Raw genomic sequence first — 18516 nt, 5'->3', positions numbered from 1 at the left:
TCATTTGTCCCATGTTTGACGGTATGGCATCATAAATTGTAAAAATAACCAATAAAAGAAGACTTTAATTATTTAAAAAAAATTCTGACTGAGGAAATAAGCTGGCCAGTTTGTTATTTGCATATAGGCCACAGTTTAAACAGATTGCCAATTTTTTGTTTTTTGTTTTTGTTTGTTTTTATGAATTAAAAAATTCTCAAAAGTTTTTAATTTGTAATTTTGTCAACAAAAAATAGTATGATAAGTATGGTATTAAATAGTAATACTTTTATACTTCTTTTTTATTTAAAAACAAACAAACACCTTTTTAAATTGGCTGGCTATGGGCCTGATGATGAATTTGGCAAAATAGTCAAATATGTACTATGATTACTGTATGTACTGTCATCATGGCAAACACACACACAAAAAAGATGAATTTTATTAGGAATTAGCAATTAGAAGTTAGCAAACACTGACAGGAAGGTTAAATTGACATTTGCAATATTATTATTTTTGTCACTGCAGTGTCGCTTCTTATCCACCAGGTGGTGTGTTCCTTCGTATTTTTTTGGCATCAGTGCTTGTCAGTATTGCTCTTAACCCTGTCTAAAGTCTAAGAAGGATTCTGTAAGGAAATGTTTTAAGTCTAACCCCATGACTGTTTTTCAAAAAGCCTTGCATGAATTATTCACAGCGTCTAGTTTGTGTTCCTGCAACCACTTAATGCTACTTACTGTTCCTCTACATCCTCTCTTCTAGCCATCATTTGGTGTTCTATATGCACACTTTGCAAAGATCCCGTCATTGTGTCTCGAAAGCCATGCGGTGAAAGGGACACGTTTAAATATACATTCAACGGTGTTATCCATTCAACGCAACCAGCACTTTATCTTTCACTGTGCAGAAAGCTTGCCCGTGCTCTGTTTGTTTGGATTAATTTGTAGGTTTTGCATGCTTTGATGCTGGTGTAAGGATGTCTGCTGTCATTCTCTACACACAATTAGTCACGTAATGACACAGAGATGGAGGCCGAGAGAAGCTGCCCTTTCCTAACAGCAGGCTGTAGACAACTCATTAAAGACCCTTTTCTGTTCTTTTAGCCTCTTAAAAGCTTGTTCCTCTCACCTATGGAGGAATATTAAACAGCCTATGAATAGAGTTGCATGGCAGATAGGCTGTCAGTACAGGCTTGGCATGGTTATTTCAGTTCAATCTGTCTGATATATGGGTTGTTGTCATGACAATGCATTTTTACTGTCACATATGACTAAAATATATATAATTGGCTAAACGTTGCTTTGTCTTTTATAAATCTCTTGTTATAAACACTGCTAAGTTATAGTACATATTTAATAGTTATAGTACATTCCTCTGGTCTGGTATTATATGCTAATTTTACACCGGCAATTCTACAGAAATTTGTAACTAATTGAATGACCCCATTCAAGTCCATGAAGTGCACATGGAAAGTTTTTGTGTTCGATTTTTTCACATATTTGACTTTTTGGAACCAATATAAAATTAAATTTGTCCTTTGGTGTGACACCCATTATTTATTGTAACAAGTATGACAAGTCGTTGAGAAAAAAAATCATAATTTAATACAAGACAAATAGCACAATATGAAGAAGATACATAAGTTACCAACAATAAAGATAAATCCCTCTCACTCTATTTGTATATTATTTTTGTTTCTTAATTTTTGTATGTCACACTATTGACCTCTTCAAGGCGGAAGTGCACTCATTTTTGTGATTGTTTTAGAACTTCCTATTTAGTTTCCTATGAGAGAAATGAGAAGGAATAATAAACAGCAGAAAACGGTCAAACTACTTGCTCTACAAACACTCTCTGTTTTTGACTTCTAAAAATTAATGAAAGTGAATGAGACCAGAGGTCTCGAGGCAAAATGTTTCAAATAGCTGCACCCACTCATACCCGGAGAATAGGGGATATTTAAGGTACAGTTCAGTAAAATGTTAAAAAAGTAAAAGAACTAATAAAGGAAAATACTAAAAAATAAGTGAAAGAACTGAGATAGTTAATGACCTCTTATGTTTTCTCAAACATTAGACAATCTACATCAATCTCCATAAATACATTTTTCTTACACTAACAAACTAACTAACTAACTAACTAACTAACTAACTAACTAACTAACTAACTAACAAACAACATTTTTTTTTTACTGCCTACTAACTCTACACACATTGGCCACTTTATTAAGTACATACATTACTTTTACCAGATTGGAGCTCCTTTTGTTTTCAGAACTGTTTTAATTGTTTATTGCTTAGTTGGTAATCATAATTCACATGAAAAAGTGCCAAGAAAATCTTTGTATTGTTAAGTCTAAAGCATAAGCTAAAGAAAATGAAAAACAGCTTAAAGAAAATGGAAATAAGTAGCATTTGCTTTTGATTGATGTGGATGAAAAACAGTGAAACTGGTGTAAAGCAGTTAATTTAGTAGTTGGTAGTTTGATTTAGATTAGCAAATAATTAAAAAAAAACATTTTCATAGCAATGATACTTTGAGTTCAACATTGAACAGGGAGCAAGGACACAAACAAAATGTTTTAAAAAATTGTCTTTTTAGCACCATATTGGAATGATTTCTGAAGGATCGCATCACACCGATGACCAGAACAATCAACTTTGACTTGCATCAATAAATAACATTTTAAAATGCAATTCAAATAAATGTTTTTATAAATTATAATAAATTCTCACAGTATTTCTAGTTTTTACCGTATTTTTAATCAAATAATGTCGTCTAAGTGAGCAGAAAAGACATCTTTCAAAAATGTAAAAAAAATTGTTTGCATTTATTTTTTCATAAAAAATGAATTAAGATACTTTATTATTATTATTATTATTATTATTATTATTATTATTAATATTAATATTGATGATAATAATAATAACAACAATTTTATTATTATTATTATTATTATTATTATTATTATTATTATTATTATTATTATTATTAGTAGTAGTAGTAGTAGTAGTAGTAGTAGTAGTAGTAGTAGCAGAAGTAATGGTGATAAATATAAATAAAACAATGAAAAAATTTACAAATTATTTTAGTTAGATTAGAGATGCCCAAAGTAGAAAGTTGACTCATTGTAACCTTTGATTTGGCCCACCATCCCATATGAGAGGAGAAGTGAGTATGATAGAGGAAGTTTGGACAACACCTTTAACACAGAGATTGCCATTACAAATTTTGATGCAACTTTTTTGTTTGTTTTGCTGCTGAGCTACAAAAAAGCAAACTGAAATTCATTCATTTTCTTTTCGGCATAGTCCCTTTATTATTCAGGGGTCGCCACAGCCGGAATGAACCGCCAACTTATCCAGCTTATTTAATTCACCTGTACTGCATGTCTTTGGACTGCGGGGGAAACAGGAGCACCCAGAGGAAACCCACGCTAACACGGGGAGAACATGTAATCTCCACACAGAAATGCCAGCTGACCCAGCGACATCGCTATCCACTGCGCCACAGTGTTGCCCCAAACTGAAATTAAATGTTTCAATTAAATGTTGTGAATGAATCTGATTTTTTAAAATGTAAAAACTATCATTCGATGGATAGAGGACTATGCAGAAGACGAGCAAATCAAAAACTAGTGTAACTAGTTTCTAGTCATTTTAAAACATTATTAAAAAAACTATTAAATTAGCTGTGCAACTATATTTGCCTTCGGCACACTTGCCTTAATCAAGTTTGGTTTTTGGCTCTTCATAAGAAAAAGTTTAAGCACCCCTGATTTAGATTATGACATGTTAAATGTGTCAAAAAAGTCCAAAGCCAGCATTTGTCAAAAAGAATAAAGGTCAAAGATTATTTAAAATATGCTGAAATATTTTCCTAAATAAAGGCTTTACTAGACTTTAGGCTTTTAATTTAACATTGAAGAGCCATTTTACATATATTAGAGCTGAGTGTTTTGCCTTAATTCAAAATTTCGCTTAATGTAATATTTTAACCTGATTGCGATTAATGAACAATTATTTTATTTATTTATTTATTTTGCCCTCACAGTTCACTGACAAGTTTGTACAGTAAATATGCTCACATATTACAAGTGAGAGATTTCTGAATGAAAGGTGTGAAAGCAGCTTAACATACAGTAGTTCTAGTAAAGTCCATATTTCAGAGTTGAAGTTAAGTTTAGTTTAGTTCAGTGTGGTTTAAATTTCACTGCTGAAAGTTCAACCACTTTAGAGCAAATCCACCAAAGCGCAGCTCCACAAGTTCCGATCCAAGCAAGCCAGTGGTGACAAAAATAACAATAATAATACAATATAATATATAATATTACAATAATATTTTGAACAGTGCATTTCTTGCATCTCCTGTAAACAAGTACTTTAAACTTTAACTTTAAATAATAAGTTTGATGTTGTGGTGTGAAGGTATGCTGACAAAGAAGTTAAGGATCCAAACACAGGTTTATTAAACAGATGGTAAGGCAAGCAACAGTCACAATCAGGAGCAAACAGATGTATACAGGCAATCCAGAATTGTGGTCAGAAGGCAGAAAATGAAAAAACAAAACAAAGCAAGGTTCAAACATAGAAGGCAGGGAAAGGAAAGGAAAACATATCATAATGTTCACAAAAAGTGTAACAAGATTCAGCAAAGATGTGTGTGTGAGTGCTCTCTTTATAGTCCATGTAATCAGTTATGAACAGCTTCAGCTGTGTCTATGTGTGTGTCCTCACCAGAACTCGAAACAGGTGTGAGTGTGTGGTGCATGACTGGATCTTGTAGTCCATATACCAGCAGATTTGTAGTCCTTTAGCGATCTGCCAGAATTAGATTGCTGGTGATTGTGACAGATGTAATGAAAAATATGCCATCTCAAGGCAACTCTGGCGCAGCTTCCAAATATTGCCAATGTAGTGCAAAGTAACAATAGTAACAAACAGGGCAGGTTCACGTGAGTACACACACGGTAAGGAAAGTAATTATAAAAATTGACCTGGAAAAATTAAATTTATCATTTGTTCTGAATATCTATTTCAATTACTTTTCGATGAATCGCCCGTCCCTAGTATATCACTATTCAGGTTTATGCAGTACTTTCTCCCAGAATGGTGTGAATGCACTTGTAGGGCATCTATTTCTGTCACATCTGTGATTCCTGACAAGTGCACTTTATGTCTGTCTGTATGTCTGCCTGTCTGTCTTCTTCTCCTCCCAGTCTCCTTGTTGGTGTTCAGCCTGGTGTTCTTTTGCCGTGTGAAGCGGCTCTATGCGTCAGACAGTGTGGGCGTCCTCAGCAGACACACAAAGGGCACATGTGAAAATGGGCCATCATGCCTTTCATCTGTAATTGCTATGCTCTGTTGTATTTTTAGAGCAGAGAGGATGGCATCTGCATGTTTTCAACATTTTAACGCAATGATGTTTACCCATTTATAAGCATTCTGAAACACACAACCTTTCCCATGAGTCAATCCATCTCTTAGCATTCTTAATCCGTATGGTTATGGTATGGCTTGCATTAATGTAACCTGACGGATGCTATTTTCTGCCTTTTTAGTGTGTAAATCAGTGACAGCATCGTTTGTGTAAGAGTGAAAACTTTCCGTCACACAGTGTGATTTGTTTTTTCTCTCTCAGCACTGGTTAACCTGGCTTGGTTAAAATATCAAAGTCTTGTTTCACAATCTTCCAAAAGCACACAGGAATATCGCCGTGTGTTGCTATGATCTTGCAACAGCAATAGTGCAGTTTCAACAACAGGGAACACTAATTAATTGCTCTCGGAAGTGCTCATTGGACTTTGACATCTTTTTTTAAGCAAATATTCCCATTGATGTGACTTATGCTTAGCTGAGATTATCAGCATTAACTGCTACTCAGACCTCTCAACTATGGAGCAATCTTGCAGTGTCAAAATAGATTTCATGGGATTCAGTCAGCAAAATGTTTGTTTTTTATTCTTCAAAGAAAGATCTTGACTTTTTAGAATTTATTTCTTTTTTATGTCTTTTATTATTACATCAGTTGTGATGCATTAATATTAGTTTTCTGTGCAATCAATTAGTATATAATTGGTGACATGATGGTATATTGTATAGCACAGGTGTCAAACTCAGTTCCAAAAGGGCCGCAGCTCTGCACAGTTTAGTTCCAACCCTAATTAAACACACCTGATCAAACTAATTGAGTCCTTTAGGCTTGTTTGAAACCTACAGGTAAGTTTGTTGGAGCAGGGTTGGAACTAAACTGTGCAGGGCTTCGGCCCTCCAGGAATTGAGTTTGACACCCCTGTTGTATAGCTTGCAAAAAATGTAAATTCACTCAATATACAGACAAAGGCAAAGTAATTAGCCCTTCTGTGATGTCCTTTTTTCAAATGATGTTTAAGAGAAAGGAAATATTCACAGTTTTCCCTATTGTATTATTCTTCTGTAAAAGGTCTTTCTTAAAGTTGAGGTGTGCCCAAACTTTTTTATATAAAGGGCCAAAAGCCAAATATCATTGAGAGCCGTGTGCTAAAGGTAAATATACCAAGTTGCTGTATATTACATTAAAGTTGTAATGGGTAATTTCCTAATTTATTTCATAAGACTTAAAAGCAAATAGAAAATATTACTTTAAATCATATTAACCAATGCAGTTTAACATTTAAATTGATAAATTATTACAATAAAAACATAAACAATCACATTAAAACAGTGGAGTTTAATGATGAATACACTAGTCAAGCAGAATCTGCCTTTGCCTTGATTTGTTCTCTATGCCAGTGGTTCTCAAAGTAGGGGTCGGGACCCCCCGAGGGGTCGCGGGACAATGAAGGGGGGTCGCCTGGCGATTTTCAAAAATCTATTAACTTTTATTAAACCTTTAGAATTACCATAATTTATCCATAACCTACTGAAAAGACAAAATAGTCGTTTATAGTTACTATGTACTATATAATTACTATAGTAGCTTATATTTACCAGTTCTATTGGACTGTGACCCCTAAGGTAATTACATTATATTAAAGACACAACAATAGCATCTGATGCAGCAGATTGATTTTGTAATACCAGGTTAAACTTTCTGGCACATTTACAGCACTGACATACATAAAAAAATGTGAACAAAGACTTTTGAACTTGGGTCTATTGGTGTGTGTGCACCATTGCATGCAAGGTTTCTGTATTTATAACCACCTCAGAGGATATTGGAGGTCACTGGCATTGTTATTTTGGGGGTCGAGGGCTGAAAAGTTTGGGAACCCCTGCTCTATGTGTTGGGTGACTGAATGTAAATTTTAATTTACATCTGACTAATTTGCACCATTTAACTGAAACATATCATTTCAGTTAGCTTTTAACACTTTTAAAACAAACAAACAAACAAACAAACAAACAAACAAACAAACAAACAAACAAACAAGGTTACAATAGATTTGAAATAACAATATCCAAACCATGGCCATCATGGCTCTTTTCTCAGATGGGATGGTAGGCCAAATCAAAGGTTACTGTGTGCCAATTTGGCCTGCGGGCCCTAGTTTGGGCATCCCTGTTATAGTTTGACTGTAAATAAGCTTTTCAGTTTTTACAACTCTTATCTGAGAAGACGCTATTTTTTTCTTTTTTGATTGGCTAGAGAACAAACTGTTGTCCAATGACTTGCCTAATTGACCTCATGTAACTTACTGAGTTAACTTAATTACCTTTGTTAAGCCTTTAAAATGCACTTTAAGCTATATACTAAGCTAAATTTTTTTTGAAATAACTATTAATATATTATGTACTGTCATCATGAGAAAGACAAAATATATTACTTATTAGAAATCAGTTATTAAAACTGTTGTTTAAACAAATTAGATTGTTTCTTTATTCAGCACATATTTTTTTAAAAAATTATACATTTTACAGGAGGGCCAATCATTTTGCCTTCAACTATATTTTGTTATTGCATGCTGATAGATTGTACAGTATAGTGAAAAATTAATTTGTTTATGACCTCTAATCTTTAAAGAGTTCTTACTGTAGTAATTCTCACAATTGTTATGTAAGGTCTGCTTCCTTCATGTCTTTCACTGTGCTGTTTATCTGACGCAGCCGGAGAGGGAGGCGCACTCTGACAGGCATATGGGAATGGTGGGCAGGAAGAAATAGCATTAAAGTCACAGGCAGCAAAAGCAGCTATGATGTGTTCAGAGCAGAAAATTCCAATATTCTGAAAGGTATAATCAATAATCTGATGGGTGTTTTGAGCTGAAACTTTACAGACATGTTGTGGAGACACAAAAGACTTATCTTAAATCTTGAAAATAAGGGGTAAAATAGGTACCCTTTAAATAATGTCACTGTATATAACCCCATTTTCCTTTTTTTTAATATAAGATATTTCATGGAGACTTTGAAGGAAATTTTAAGCTGTATAAACCAAATGTCACTTACTAACTTTGTCTGACAAAATTAGAAACCTTTTCCTGGTAACTTTGCATGATCCTACAGTACCTCATAGGCTGCTTAAGGTGCATTACTGTAAGTGTGCTCTATACAGACTGACTTGAAGTGGTTTTCTATGGTATCTGACAGCATCTCAGAGTTGCCATCGAATAGATCTTAAGGGTGAAGCATGTAATTTCTGCACAATTACTGTCAGGTAACAGGATTTATAAAAATATTACATTATAACTATTCAGGTTGCTTACATGCTAGGCATGTTTCAACTGCTTTTTGAGGGAACCTATAGCTAAATGTCCTATGGATAGTTGTCTTTGCCAGTTATACTGGGATAACAGATAGTTTTTAATGTTTAAAATAATCGCATGCATCATTTTAAACTTGAATAAATCCAGAAAATAGATCAAGCAAAGTATAATTGATCTATTTAGAAAAACCTGTTTATAAAAATTTGAAAAAAGTTCCTGTATAATGCTTGACACCATACGAGCTGACTTAAATGTGCCATAGACTGCATTGATTCAATATGTTAAACAGTTCTCTGATATGTATGTGGTTTAGGTATGTGCCAAAAATGCCCAGAAATGGTTTTATATGGACATTTAAAGCTCAGTTTTGACCATATTTGTAAGGTTGTTAAAATTGAGCTTTGCTTTAATGCTCTATGGCTCGTCAGTGTCTGGTATTCCTTTCTCTTTTGTTTTCAGTTTTTTCCCCTCTTTCTCTCTCCCACACAAAACACATAGCATAATGCACTCTGAAATACACACATGGAAAATAAATACTTTGTTTGTCAAATATTTTCACAAATTGAGTAGATGTTTAGTTAACAATCTTTCCAACTGAAATGGTGGAGAGTTTTATTTTAGCTACAAAGAGTGAGTGAGCTATCTTTATGCCACCAGAGTAACCTAATTTGTTGCTGATTAGTGTTTTGAATTAAATATAGGCTAAAATATTCTATATTTTACAAAAGGTACCAACAACGATGAATTTAAAGTTGTATTTTGAATGTTAAACTAACAAATTTTTTGCAAATCGAGTGACCGCATCATTCGCGTGAAACAAACTGCAGGATGTCTATTCGTATCTTTGCATTGAATTAACATGTAAATCACTCATGCTTGACATTTCATTTGTGTCTGGTGTGAACGCAGCATAACAGTTTGCATTCTAACTGCCTTCTAAACCCTTACACGTTTTCAAAATAAGAGTCCCACGTACATGTTTAATACAAGATTTGATAAACTTGATAAAAAAATATGGGGGAAAATATAATTGTTGTAATTTCAGTTGAAACTTAAATTTAATTAATTTGAAACTTTGTGGCAAATTAAACACAGCCTGGGGTGCATGTTAATTATTTTATGTGTATCGTCAAAATCTGTGTTTTGTTCAGATTGGCTTGTTTTTCACTTGAATTTTACAATGGTGTTTGAGCAGTGGTCACCAAACTTGTTCCTGGAGGGCCGGTGTCCTGCAGATTTTAGCTCCAACCCTAATCAAACACACCTGAACAAGCTAATCAAGGCCTTACTTGTTATACTTGAAACATCCAGGCAGGTGTGTTAAGGCAAGTTGGAGCTAAACCCTGCAGGGACACCGGCCCTCCAGGACCAAGATTGGTGACCCCTGTGTTTGAGGCTCACTGTTTGTCATTTCAATATATAGAACTCTTATTAATAAACTATGCCTAGGCATATCCAGATTTTCATTCTATGACACCTTTAAGGTGCCATTACATAGATAAGGCTCTTCTGTGCCAAATCCTAAAGGTATAACCGTACGTTAACACCGAAAACGGTGAGAGCGTTTAAGGTCGCTCTGGCCGCCCTGGCGACAACGCTGTCTGCCTTCAGCTCCGGTACATTCAAAACTCGCTACATTGATCTCGTATTTAAAGGAGCTGTTGCAGCATATCAGTTACATTCCTGCATAAAACATGTTTCTAGCATGAAAATGTTGCGCACTTCTTATCAAATTCATATAACAATGGAAGATCAAGTTGTGTGGTGTGGCTTTGCTCTATTTATCCAATATGTGTCTATATGTCTGAAATATCCTAAAGCAGCTATACTGTTTTGTACTTTCACGTCACGTGAGATTCCCGCTTTTTTAAGATAAATATAACATTAATGCACATCAGTAACTCGCTAGTAACTTATTTAATGCATGTTCCTGTACGAAAACATTGTAAATAATTTGAAATCCGGCGACCGCAATCATCAAACCCTTGGGAACAACTAGGTTCGGAACCAAAGTTCACAGGTCTGTGTTCTCTGAACTCTTATCAAGCGGTGGATGTCTTCATTCTGATTGCTTGCTGCCGAACCGCGTCATAGCTCATTACCATAAAGTTGACTTAATTTCAACTCTCCTCGATGCCCACGCCTTCGAAGATGCGCTGCGCTGCTCCTCGCCGCTTATCGCCATAGGCTCTCATTGAAAATGAATGACTTCCGGCTACTTTGACACTCTCGCCGCGTATGATGTGAACGTACAGTAATACTCTATAGATATTGGCTGACAAAAATAAAGAGCTACTCGTCATCAGTACCAGCTAGTATGTTTGTATTAGGGCATTCTTAGGATTTATAATGTGTAAATAGTTAACATGCACACAATATTTACCTTAGTAAAATACAGTTAGCAAATACATAATCATATACTTGATCAGCTCAGCAGTTTTCCATGCAATGTAATCAAGAACGAGTTTTACATGTTTAAAACGTTTTTAAAACAGTGCATGTTAGTAATAAAGACAGTAAAATCAATGTAATTTATCCCCAAAGCCACAGTGTCAGTACAATTATAAAAGAAGACGCTTCAATCCCAGTTTGTGGACTTAAATCAGGTTTATTTTGTACATTACCACAACGGATGTTTTACAGCAGTTTATATTAAAATGTATCCAGTCACATTTGCAGTGCAAAGCTACTGTAATTGTGTGTGCGTGCATGCAAACTTCATAACGACATTGTGTGTGACTCATTGTTGCAGAGAGGCTTGAAATAATCACAACAAATACCTCAAACAATCATTGGGAACGTTCTTACTGTAGAAAGGGAGATCTTTATTCTTGTCTGTCACTGTGCTTTTTATCTATGTGAAGGCTACGGCTCTGACATGCATATGAGAACATTAGGTGGGAAGAACTAGCTCATTTGCATTAAAGGCACAGGCAACAAAAACAGCTACAATGCCATAACAGCTCAAATCTTTCCAGATTAAAAAATGTATAATCTGATGAATATTTTGAGCTGAAACTTTACAGACACATTTTGGAGACACAAAAGAATTAGGGGGTAAAAGATGTGCCCTTTAAATTAACCTGCTCTAGTCCACCTCCACACCAATTACAAAGTGTTCATTTCTATGTTAGTGCCTAAAAATGCCCCTTCGGAGGAATCTTTATAGAGTTGCATCTCAGTGTTTACTTTAACCAGTTCACTCATGTGCCCTTTGAGCAGTGCCTCTGTGAATACTTTGACCGATGTGAATCAAATGTTTAGTTTCATGTAAACTCTCAGCCTACAGAGGTGAGCTTTAAAAACATGCTACCTCATTTCCCATACACCGAACATCTCAAGCAGTGATTCATCGCCTCTGAACTGCAGCCAAGTCTTGACGTCAAGTTGCAACACGAAAATAGATTTGGAAAAATTGTTACAGATTCTCACCCACCAGTAAAACGCTCCATCAAAAGCCCACTTGTTTGAGGCCCTGTCCGGCTTTGACCCCGACATGGCTTATACTTTCCCTGGAAACACCGACAGGCGATTCACTCACCATGAAGCGTGTAAAACAACTTAATGCCAGCGATAAGGCTAGAGTGATTTGTTTCAGCTGGACGAGAGTAAATTTAATGAAGGCTACAGAGCCGTCTCATGCTACATCAACTCACCCCTCCTCCCCAAGCCTATTCCCCCTAGCCAAAGGCGAAAACTGAAAGCCCCAGTGGACTGGGAGGATCCACTTGATGGGCTCAGACTGGCTCAGTCAGCTCACTTTAATGGAGGTAATGGCTGTTTGTCATCCTCCAGCATTCACGGTTCTTCCTGCCGCGCACCACTGCAGAGAACAAGGAGGAAGTGTTGAGTGAGGAGAGAGAGAGCGAGTGAGAGAGAGTGTGTGTGTGTGAGAGAGAGGGGAATCAGAGAGAAAGAGTGAGAAAGGAAACTGAGGACCATCAGTGAGGAGCAGTCGGTTTTTTTAAAGATCTTTCCAGACATGGAACATGCCTGTAAGTCCTCAACTTTTTGACACTCGTTGGTGTGAATGGGAATACATGTAGTGCTGTGGTTGAATGAGTTTAGAAAGTTTCAAACATTCTAATTATGATTTGATTATAAGCTTAAAATAACGTATTATCATTATTATTTGATGCATTCTTGATTGTAGTCATGTTGTTGTGTGTCTTACATGATATTGATGGTCTGTTGACATGTGCACCCTTGTACGCTTTTTAAACATGCCTCACATAGTATTGATGTTTTCATTATCGGCTCACGTTCTGGGAATCCAGCCTGCATTATGTTTAATCATTGAATGAACACGCACAGGCTAAGTGCTGGGGCTGCATCGCTGTCCTATTTTTGCTTTGTGTCATATGATGTTCAATCGGATTTGTAATGCTTTTTGTGTGTCATATCATGCAAATGCTGCTTGTGAATTCAGTGCCTCATTCTGTCAATTATTTTCGACAGCAAAAGAGGAAACCGTTTGTTTGTGACTCTGAATAGTATCTGACAGGAACTACGTTATTACTCTGATGGATTAAAGATCACAGGTGTCATGAGTAGTAAAGCAGAACATTTGCAAAAATTTGAACTGCATTGATATCCTGTTATCATAGGTCTTATGTGTATGTTTGTACGCATGACACTCGCTGTCAGAAAGCCTTTGACACAAACTACACGAGGGAACCTCCCTCTCGATATTTTGCAAAGGAAATGTATATTTGTTTGGAAGTGGTTTGCATAATCTTTCAGGCTGGGGATTTTACATGGCTACAGGTAGATTTACATATGAGCTGGGTTATTTTTTTCATGGCGGGAAGATGCGATGTGGTCATTTATGCTGTGAAAGTTAGTCATGGATTTATTGAATGGATCTGCTGCATCAGTGAAAATGCACAGGAAATGTTGTTTAACCTGTTGTTGAAAAAAAGAGACATGTGACTGCTTGTTTATGATCAGCTCGGGGTGAGGTTAGAGGTTGAACTAAAAAAAAAAAACTCAAATAAAGAGTGTTAAATATATTAATATGTTAAATATACTATGCTACATCCTGTACATTGCACATGTTATCCAACAATAACTGTTACCAGTGCAGTGTTTATTTTTGTCTATAAATAAATTGGAACTTGAAGTATTGAATGAGTACTTAGTAAAATTTACATATGTAATATAATGTAGGCTCACATGATATGTTAAAAGTCTAATAAAAGGTGTTTTATGTCACACAGAGTTGGTCTTCTTGTGGGGGCTGCCATATTGAAATCACATACTTACTATACTTGTTTTCTCACAATTAATGCCTGTTATGCCGAGTTCAGACTCAAAATAGTCGTGTGACAGATGTTTTCACACTGCATGTGTTTCACACGCTATCTGGAGTAGCGTTTCATCGCTGCTGTGTTTACACTGCAAGATGGATCAGCGGCAGGGGGTTTTACACTGCATGACTTAATAATAGGAAGAATCGCCAATGATACGTCTCACCACCAAATACATGCGAGAAGTGACATGGAAATAATGCGAGGTCATGTAGTATGTCTTTTGTTATTAACTACATAATGAGAAAGAAGCCTTTAGTGGGATAGAAAATGTATTTATTTTGCTCACCTGGCCTGTGAAGGGAATTACCAATTTCTACTCAACAATTTTTCTTTGTTGACCCCGTTTTGGTATTGCTTAGATGACACGTACAACACACACATGTACTCCTGCCAAATTTAAACCAGTTATTTCTCCATTTCTTGGGTCCAAATAGACTGAAAATATGCGCTTTGTAACTTCTTCCCCATCCTTCCGCTGGCCTGCAGGTACACACACTAGTGGATGCTGCTCTCTCATTGGCTGTAGGTAATAGGCGATGCTATTTTCAATCAGAACACATTTGACACAGCATGATTTGAATCGCAGACAGCTCCAGATATTTAGCATGCCAAGTGTCTCACTGGTGTCTGCGATCTTCTCGGATCGCATCTTGGATAGTTCACACTGTGTGATTGTTACTCTCGTGAACGAGCAACGATTTGCCTGTGATTTCAGGCATTTGTTGGCGATTTCTCAAAATCTGTCTGTGAGTCTAAATTGGGGCTAAAATCATCCAGTCTGAACTTGCCATTATCAGACCTTTTTATTCCATAAATTAATAAATAAATCATGACTATCTGTGGAGAGCACCTCCATGACATTAGTAGCTGAAAACATTAGAATTATGCTACATTTCTGCTGCTGGTGGACAGAAGATTGCTAATATTGCTAATTAGTTGTTAATTGTAGTTTGTTAGAAGTTACAAATCGTCACCTTAGAATTATAAGGTTCTATATGACATTTTTGTCAAAATTAATTTACTGGCATATCCTTATTAAATGACAACTTATTTACATTATGGGATGTTTTTTATAAGTTGTTTGCATTTTAAGACTTTTTATTTAAAAAGCAAATGTTACACATATACTGTTAGCTATATTAAATGCAAAAACTTTGAAGCTCAATATCTCAAAATCATTCAGAACGCAGAGAGAACCTTATAATTCCAATTTATGTATTGTTCACATAGGAATTTACATGACATTTGTACACACACCAGCCACTTTAATAGGTACACCTTACTAGTACTGGGTTGGATCTACTTTTGTCTTCAGAACTGCCTTAATCTTTCCTAATATTCCTTAGAGATTTTGGTCCATATTGACATGACAGCATCACGCAGTTGCTGCAGATTTGTCGGCTGCACTTCTATGATGTGAATCTCCTGTTCCACCACATCCCAAAGGTGCTCTAGTGGATTTAGATCTGGTGACTGTGGAGGCCATTTGAGTACAGTGTATTCATTGTCATGTTAAAAAAAAAACAGTCTGAGATGATTCGCGCTTTATGACATGGTGCGTTATCCTGCTTTAAGTAGCTATCAAAAGATGAGTACACTGTGGTCATAAAGGGATGGACATGGTCAGCAACAATACTCAGGTAGGCTGTGGTGTTGACACAAGGCTCAGTTAGAACTAATGAGCCCACAGTGTTCCAAGAAAATATCCTCACACCATTACTCCACTAGCACAGCAAGCTTGAACCGTTGATACAAGGCAGAATAGATCCATGCTTTCATGTTGTTGACATCAAATTCTGACCCTACCATGCAAACGTCGCAGCAGAAATAGAGACTCATCAGATCAGGCAACGTTTTTCTATTGTCTAATTTTGGTGAGCCTGTGCAAATTGTAGCCTCAGTTTCCAGTTCTTAGCTGACAGCAGGTGTGGTCTTCTACTGCTGTTGGCCAATCGCCTCAAGGTTCGACGTGTTGTGGGTTCAGAGATTCTCTTCTGCATATTTTAGTTGTAACAAATGGATATTCTGTCAGCTCAAACCAGTCTGGCCATTCTCCTCTGACCTTTGGCAGCAACAAGGCATTTACAACCACAGAACTGCCGCTCACTGGATATTTTCTCTTTTTTGGACCATTCTCTGTAAACCCTAGAGATGATTGTGCATGAAAATCCCAGTATATCGGCAGTTACTCAGAACAGCCAGTCTGGCACCAACAACCGTGCCACATTCAAAGTCACTTAAATCACCTTTTTCCCCATTCTGATGCTCGGTTTGAACTGCAGCAGATCATCTTGACCATGCCTAAATGCATTGAGTTGCGTTAACGAGCAGTTTGACAGGTGTGCCTAATAAAGTGGCCAGTGAGTGTATAGACATGATACTGTATTTTGTGAATATTTAAAGCAAAAAAAATGACATAGTATCATTATTTATATACAAAAACAAAAAAATACATAGGGAAAATCAATGAATTAGGAATAATTTGTTTCCATTTTGTAAATAATTTGTAAAAAAAAAAAAAAAAAAAAAACTGTAATCTGATTATGGGGATTTAAAAAATTTATTTAACAATATAATTACAGATTTTTTTGTGTGTGTAATCCAGATTATACTCTATACTTTAAACTTTTAATTCTACTTTCTATTTAAAATGTGCTTCATTGGGCATTGATGTTTTATCTATTTATTCATAACTAATATACTCGAGAAAGTGCATGTGAGCTACAGTATTTGTTCTCTTTTAGTATAATCCTCATAAAGTAGACATGAATTGGCTTACTTGTTTTTATATACAGCACCCGTATCCTGTCATATAAATTTGAAGTAATTACAGCATGAGTTATTATATTACACTCCATCATTAAACATAATGAGTGTTTGCTTATGTTTAGTGCGCTGGTAATACGTCTTATCAGTGTGCTAGTCTTTCTTCATTTGAAGCTAGTCTTTCTTCATTTGAACGGTGTTGGTCCTCCCAATGTTTGGGGTATAATTTCTTGCTTATAGGGAAACTTAATGCTCTGCACTCCCCCAGCGATGTACTATTATTAAATGTCCCAGATTTCCAAATAAGAGCCATCCGTGCTGGGGAAAAACACTTACAGGCAGGATGTCAAGTATTGATCGACAAGGTTTGCTATACCTTGTTGTGCTCCATCATTGGGTAAACGGCCCAACAGGAGCCAGTCGTCTACAGAAACATTTCCAGCAATATCTCGTTTAGTTTGGTCTTATCTAAAATGTTGCATTTAGGTGATGCTTGGTTAGCAAAACTACTCGTGCGTCAAAGAAAGATCTTATCTTCAGATCTCAGCCGCTTGCTTAAATGTGATTCTGTGGTTTAGACCGAGATGACGCTTGAGAATGTTGTTTTCTAGCTTTTCTTTGGGTTTAGAGTTAATAAATAAGTCATCCGAGAGGAGGTAAGAACTAAATGGCATCACTTAAACAATAATTAGCTGCTATTTTGTGCTGAGATTGGCGGTTAATAATTGATGAGCTTTTCCTATGTCTTTTCCAGTGATGCTGCATTTAAGGTTCGGTCCTTGCACCCGTTTAGGAATTGCGAGTGAAAGGCGGGTCATTTTTTGTCTGCACCAGTTACATTTAACAATATAAAGGGAGGGTGGAGTTAGCAGTTGATCACCGGCAGTGTATTAAAGGGTTGTGTTTGTTTTGATGGGTTGCAAAAGAGATCCGCTTTGCCCTTATTAGCTGTATGCCATTACCGTCTTCCCTTATGCACTTAGGCTGCACTCTAAAGCAAATGGACAGATTTCTCTCTCTACAGTAAGTTCAGACGTCTGTCTCTTGGGATATCAAACTGCATTGGAATTCAGATTAAGCTTCTCAAATGAGTCCAGGTAGGCAATCTATATGAATGTGGACCAACAGTTGTGCCAGTAAGTGAATTGGTTTTTATTTCAGTTGATCAGATTTACTGATAATCTGATTGAATCTTGCTTTGATTTTGCATATATGTTGTTAATTATATAGACACATCAAAATACCATTCCTGATCAGTTTTTTTTTTTTAGATGTACTGTACTTGTTTCAAGAGATTTGCATGCATTTGGTCAATAGAGGGCAGTGTTATCTGGAAAACTGTCAGGATATGAGGAGGTGTGTTGTGATTTGGTGACTCACCATACGCCCCTTCTGTTTTTAAACCTGGAACGAGGCCACAATCGATGCATGTCAGGAACTGATTATAGAATACTGTGATTCAGTTCTGTTGTATGCATTCTAATGTCGCCAGTGTACCAGATATACAAGAACTGATGTTCTTTAATGTGGAGATATTGTTTAATCTTGCAATAAGGTTGTCTGGTAAAAATAAACAATATGGCTTGATTAAAATTTGTGTCTCTACATTTGTGGTGTGTACTTTGTCTCTGCAAAATATATGGAACAATCGAAGACGATTTTAAAGGTAATGTCCTCTTACAAGCGTGTAGTTTTGGTTTAATTGGATTTTTTGGTGCATATGTGAGGCTGTCTCGTGTTATGTATGAAAGCGGTTTATCAGAGTACACAAGGTTC

At 36.1% G+C, this 18516-nt stretch overlaps 1 protein-coding gene across 12 annotated transcripts in view; it reads left to right on the top strand.

Moving 5' to 3' along the window:
• The window catches only part of phactr2 (phosphatase and actin regulator 2), a 75707-nt gene that overhangs the window by 5755 nt on the left and 51436 nt on the right, over positions 1-18516 (top strand). For 5 of the 12 annotated variants that reach the window (XR_012389304.1, XR_012389301.1, XR_012389305.1 and 2 more), the window contains exon 1: positions 12580-12657. The exons of 3 other annotated variants lie outside the window; for them this stretch is intronic. Coding sequence is in view for 6 of the 9 variants with exons in the window: in XM_073920889.1 (XP_073776990.1) it covers positions 12645-12657 (13 nt within the window). In the remaining 3 variants the exon portion in view is untranslated. Of the gene's footprint in view, positions 1-12579; positions 12658-17517; positions 17838-18516 lie in introns of those variants that run through there. 4 more of the 12 variants (XM_073920891.1, XM_073920890.1, XM_073920887.1 and 1 more) reach the window with 4 other exon arrangements.

Source organism: Danio rerio, chromosome 13 (genome assembly GCF_049306965.1).
Source record: "Danio rerio strain Tuebingen ecotype United States chromosome 13, GRCz12tu, whole genome shotgun sequence".
Classification (NCBI taxonomy): domain Eukaryota; kingdom Metazoa; phylum Chordata; class Actinopteri; order Cypriniformes; family Danionidae; genus Danio; species Danio rerio.
This window is presented reverse-complemented; position numbering and strand designations above follow the sequence as displayed.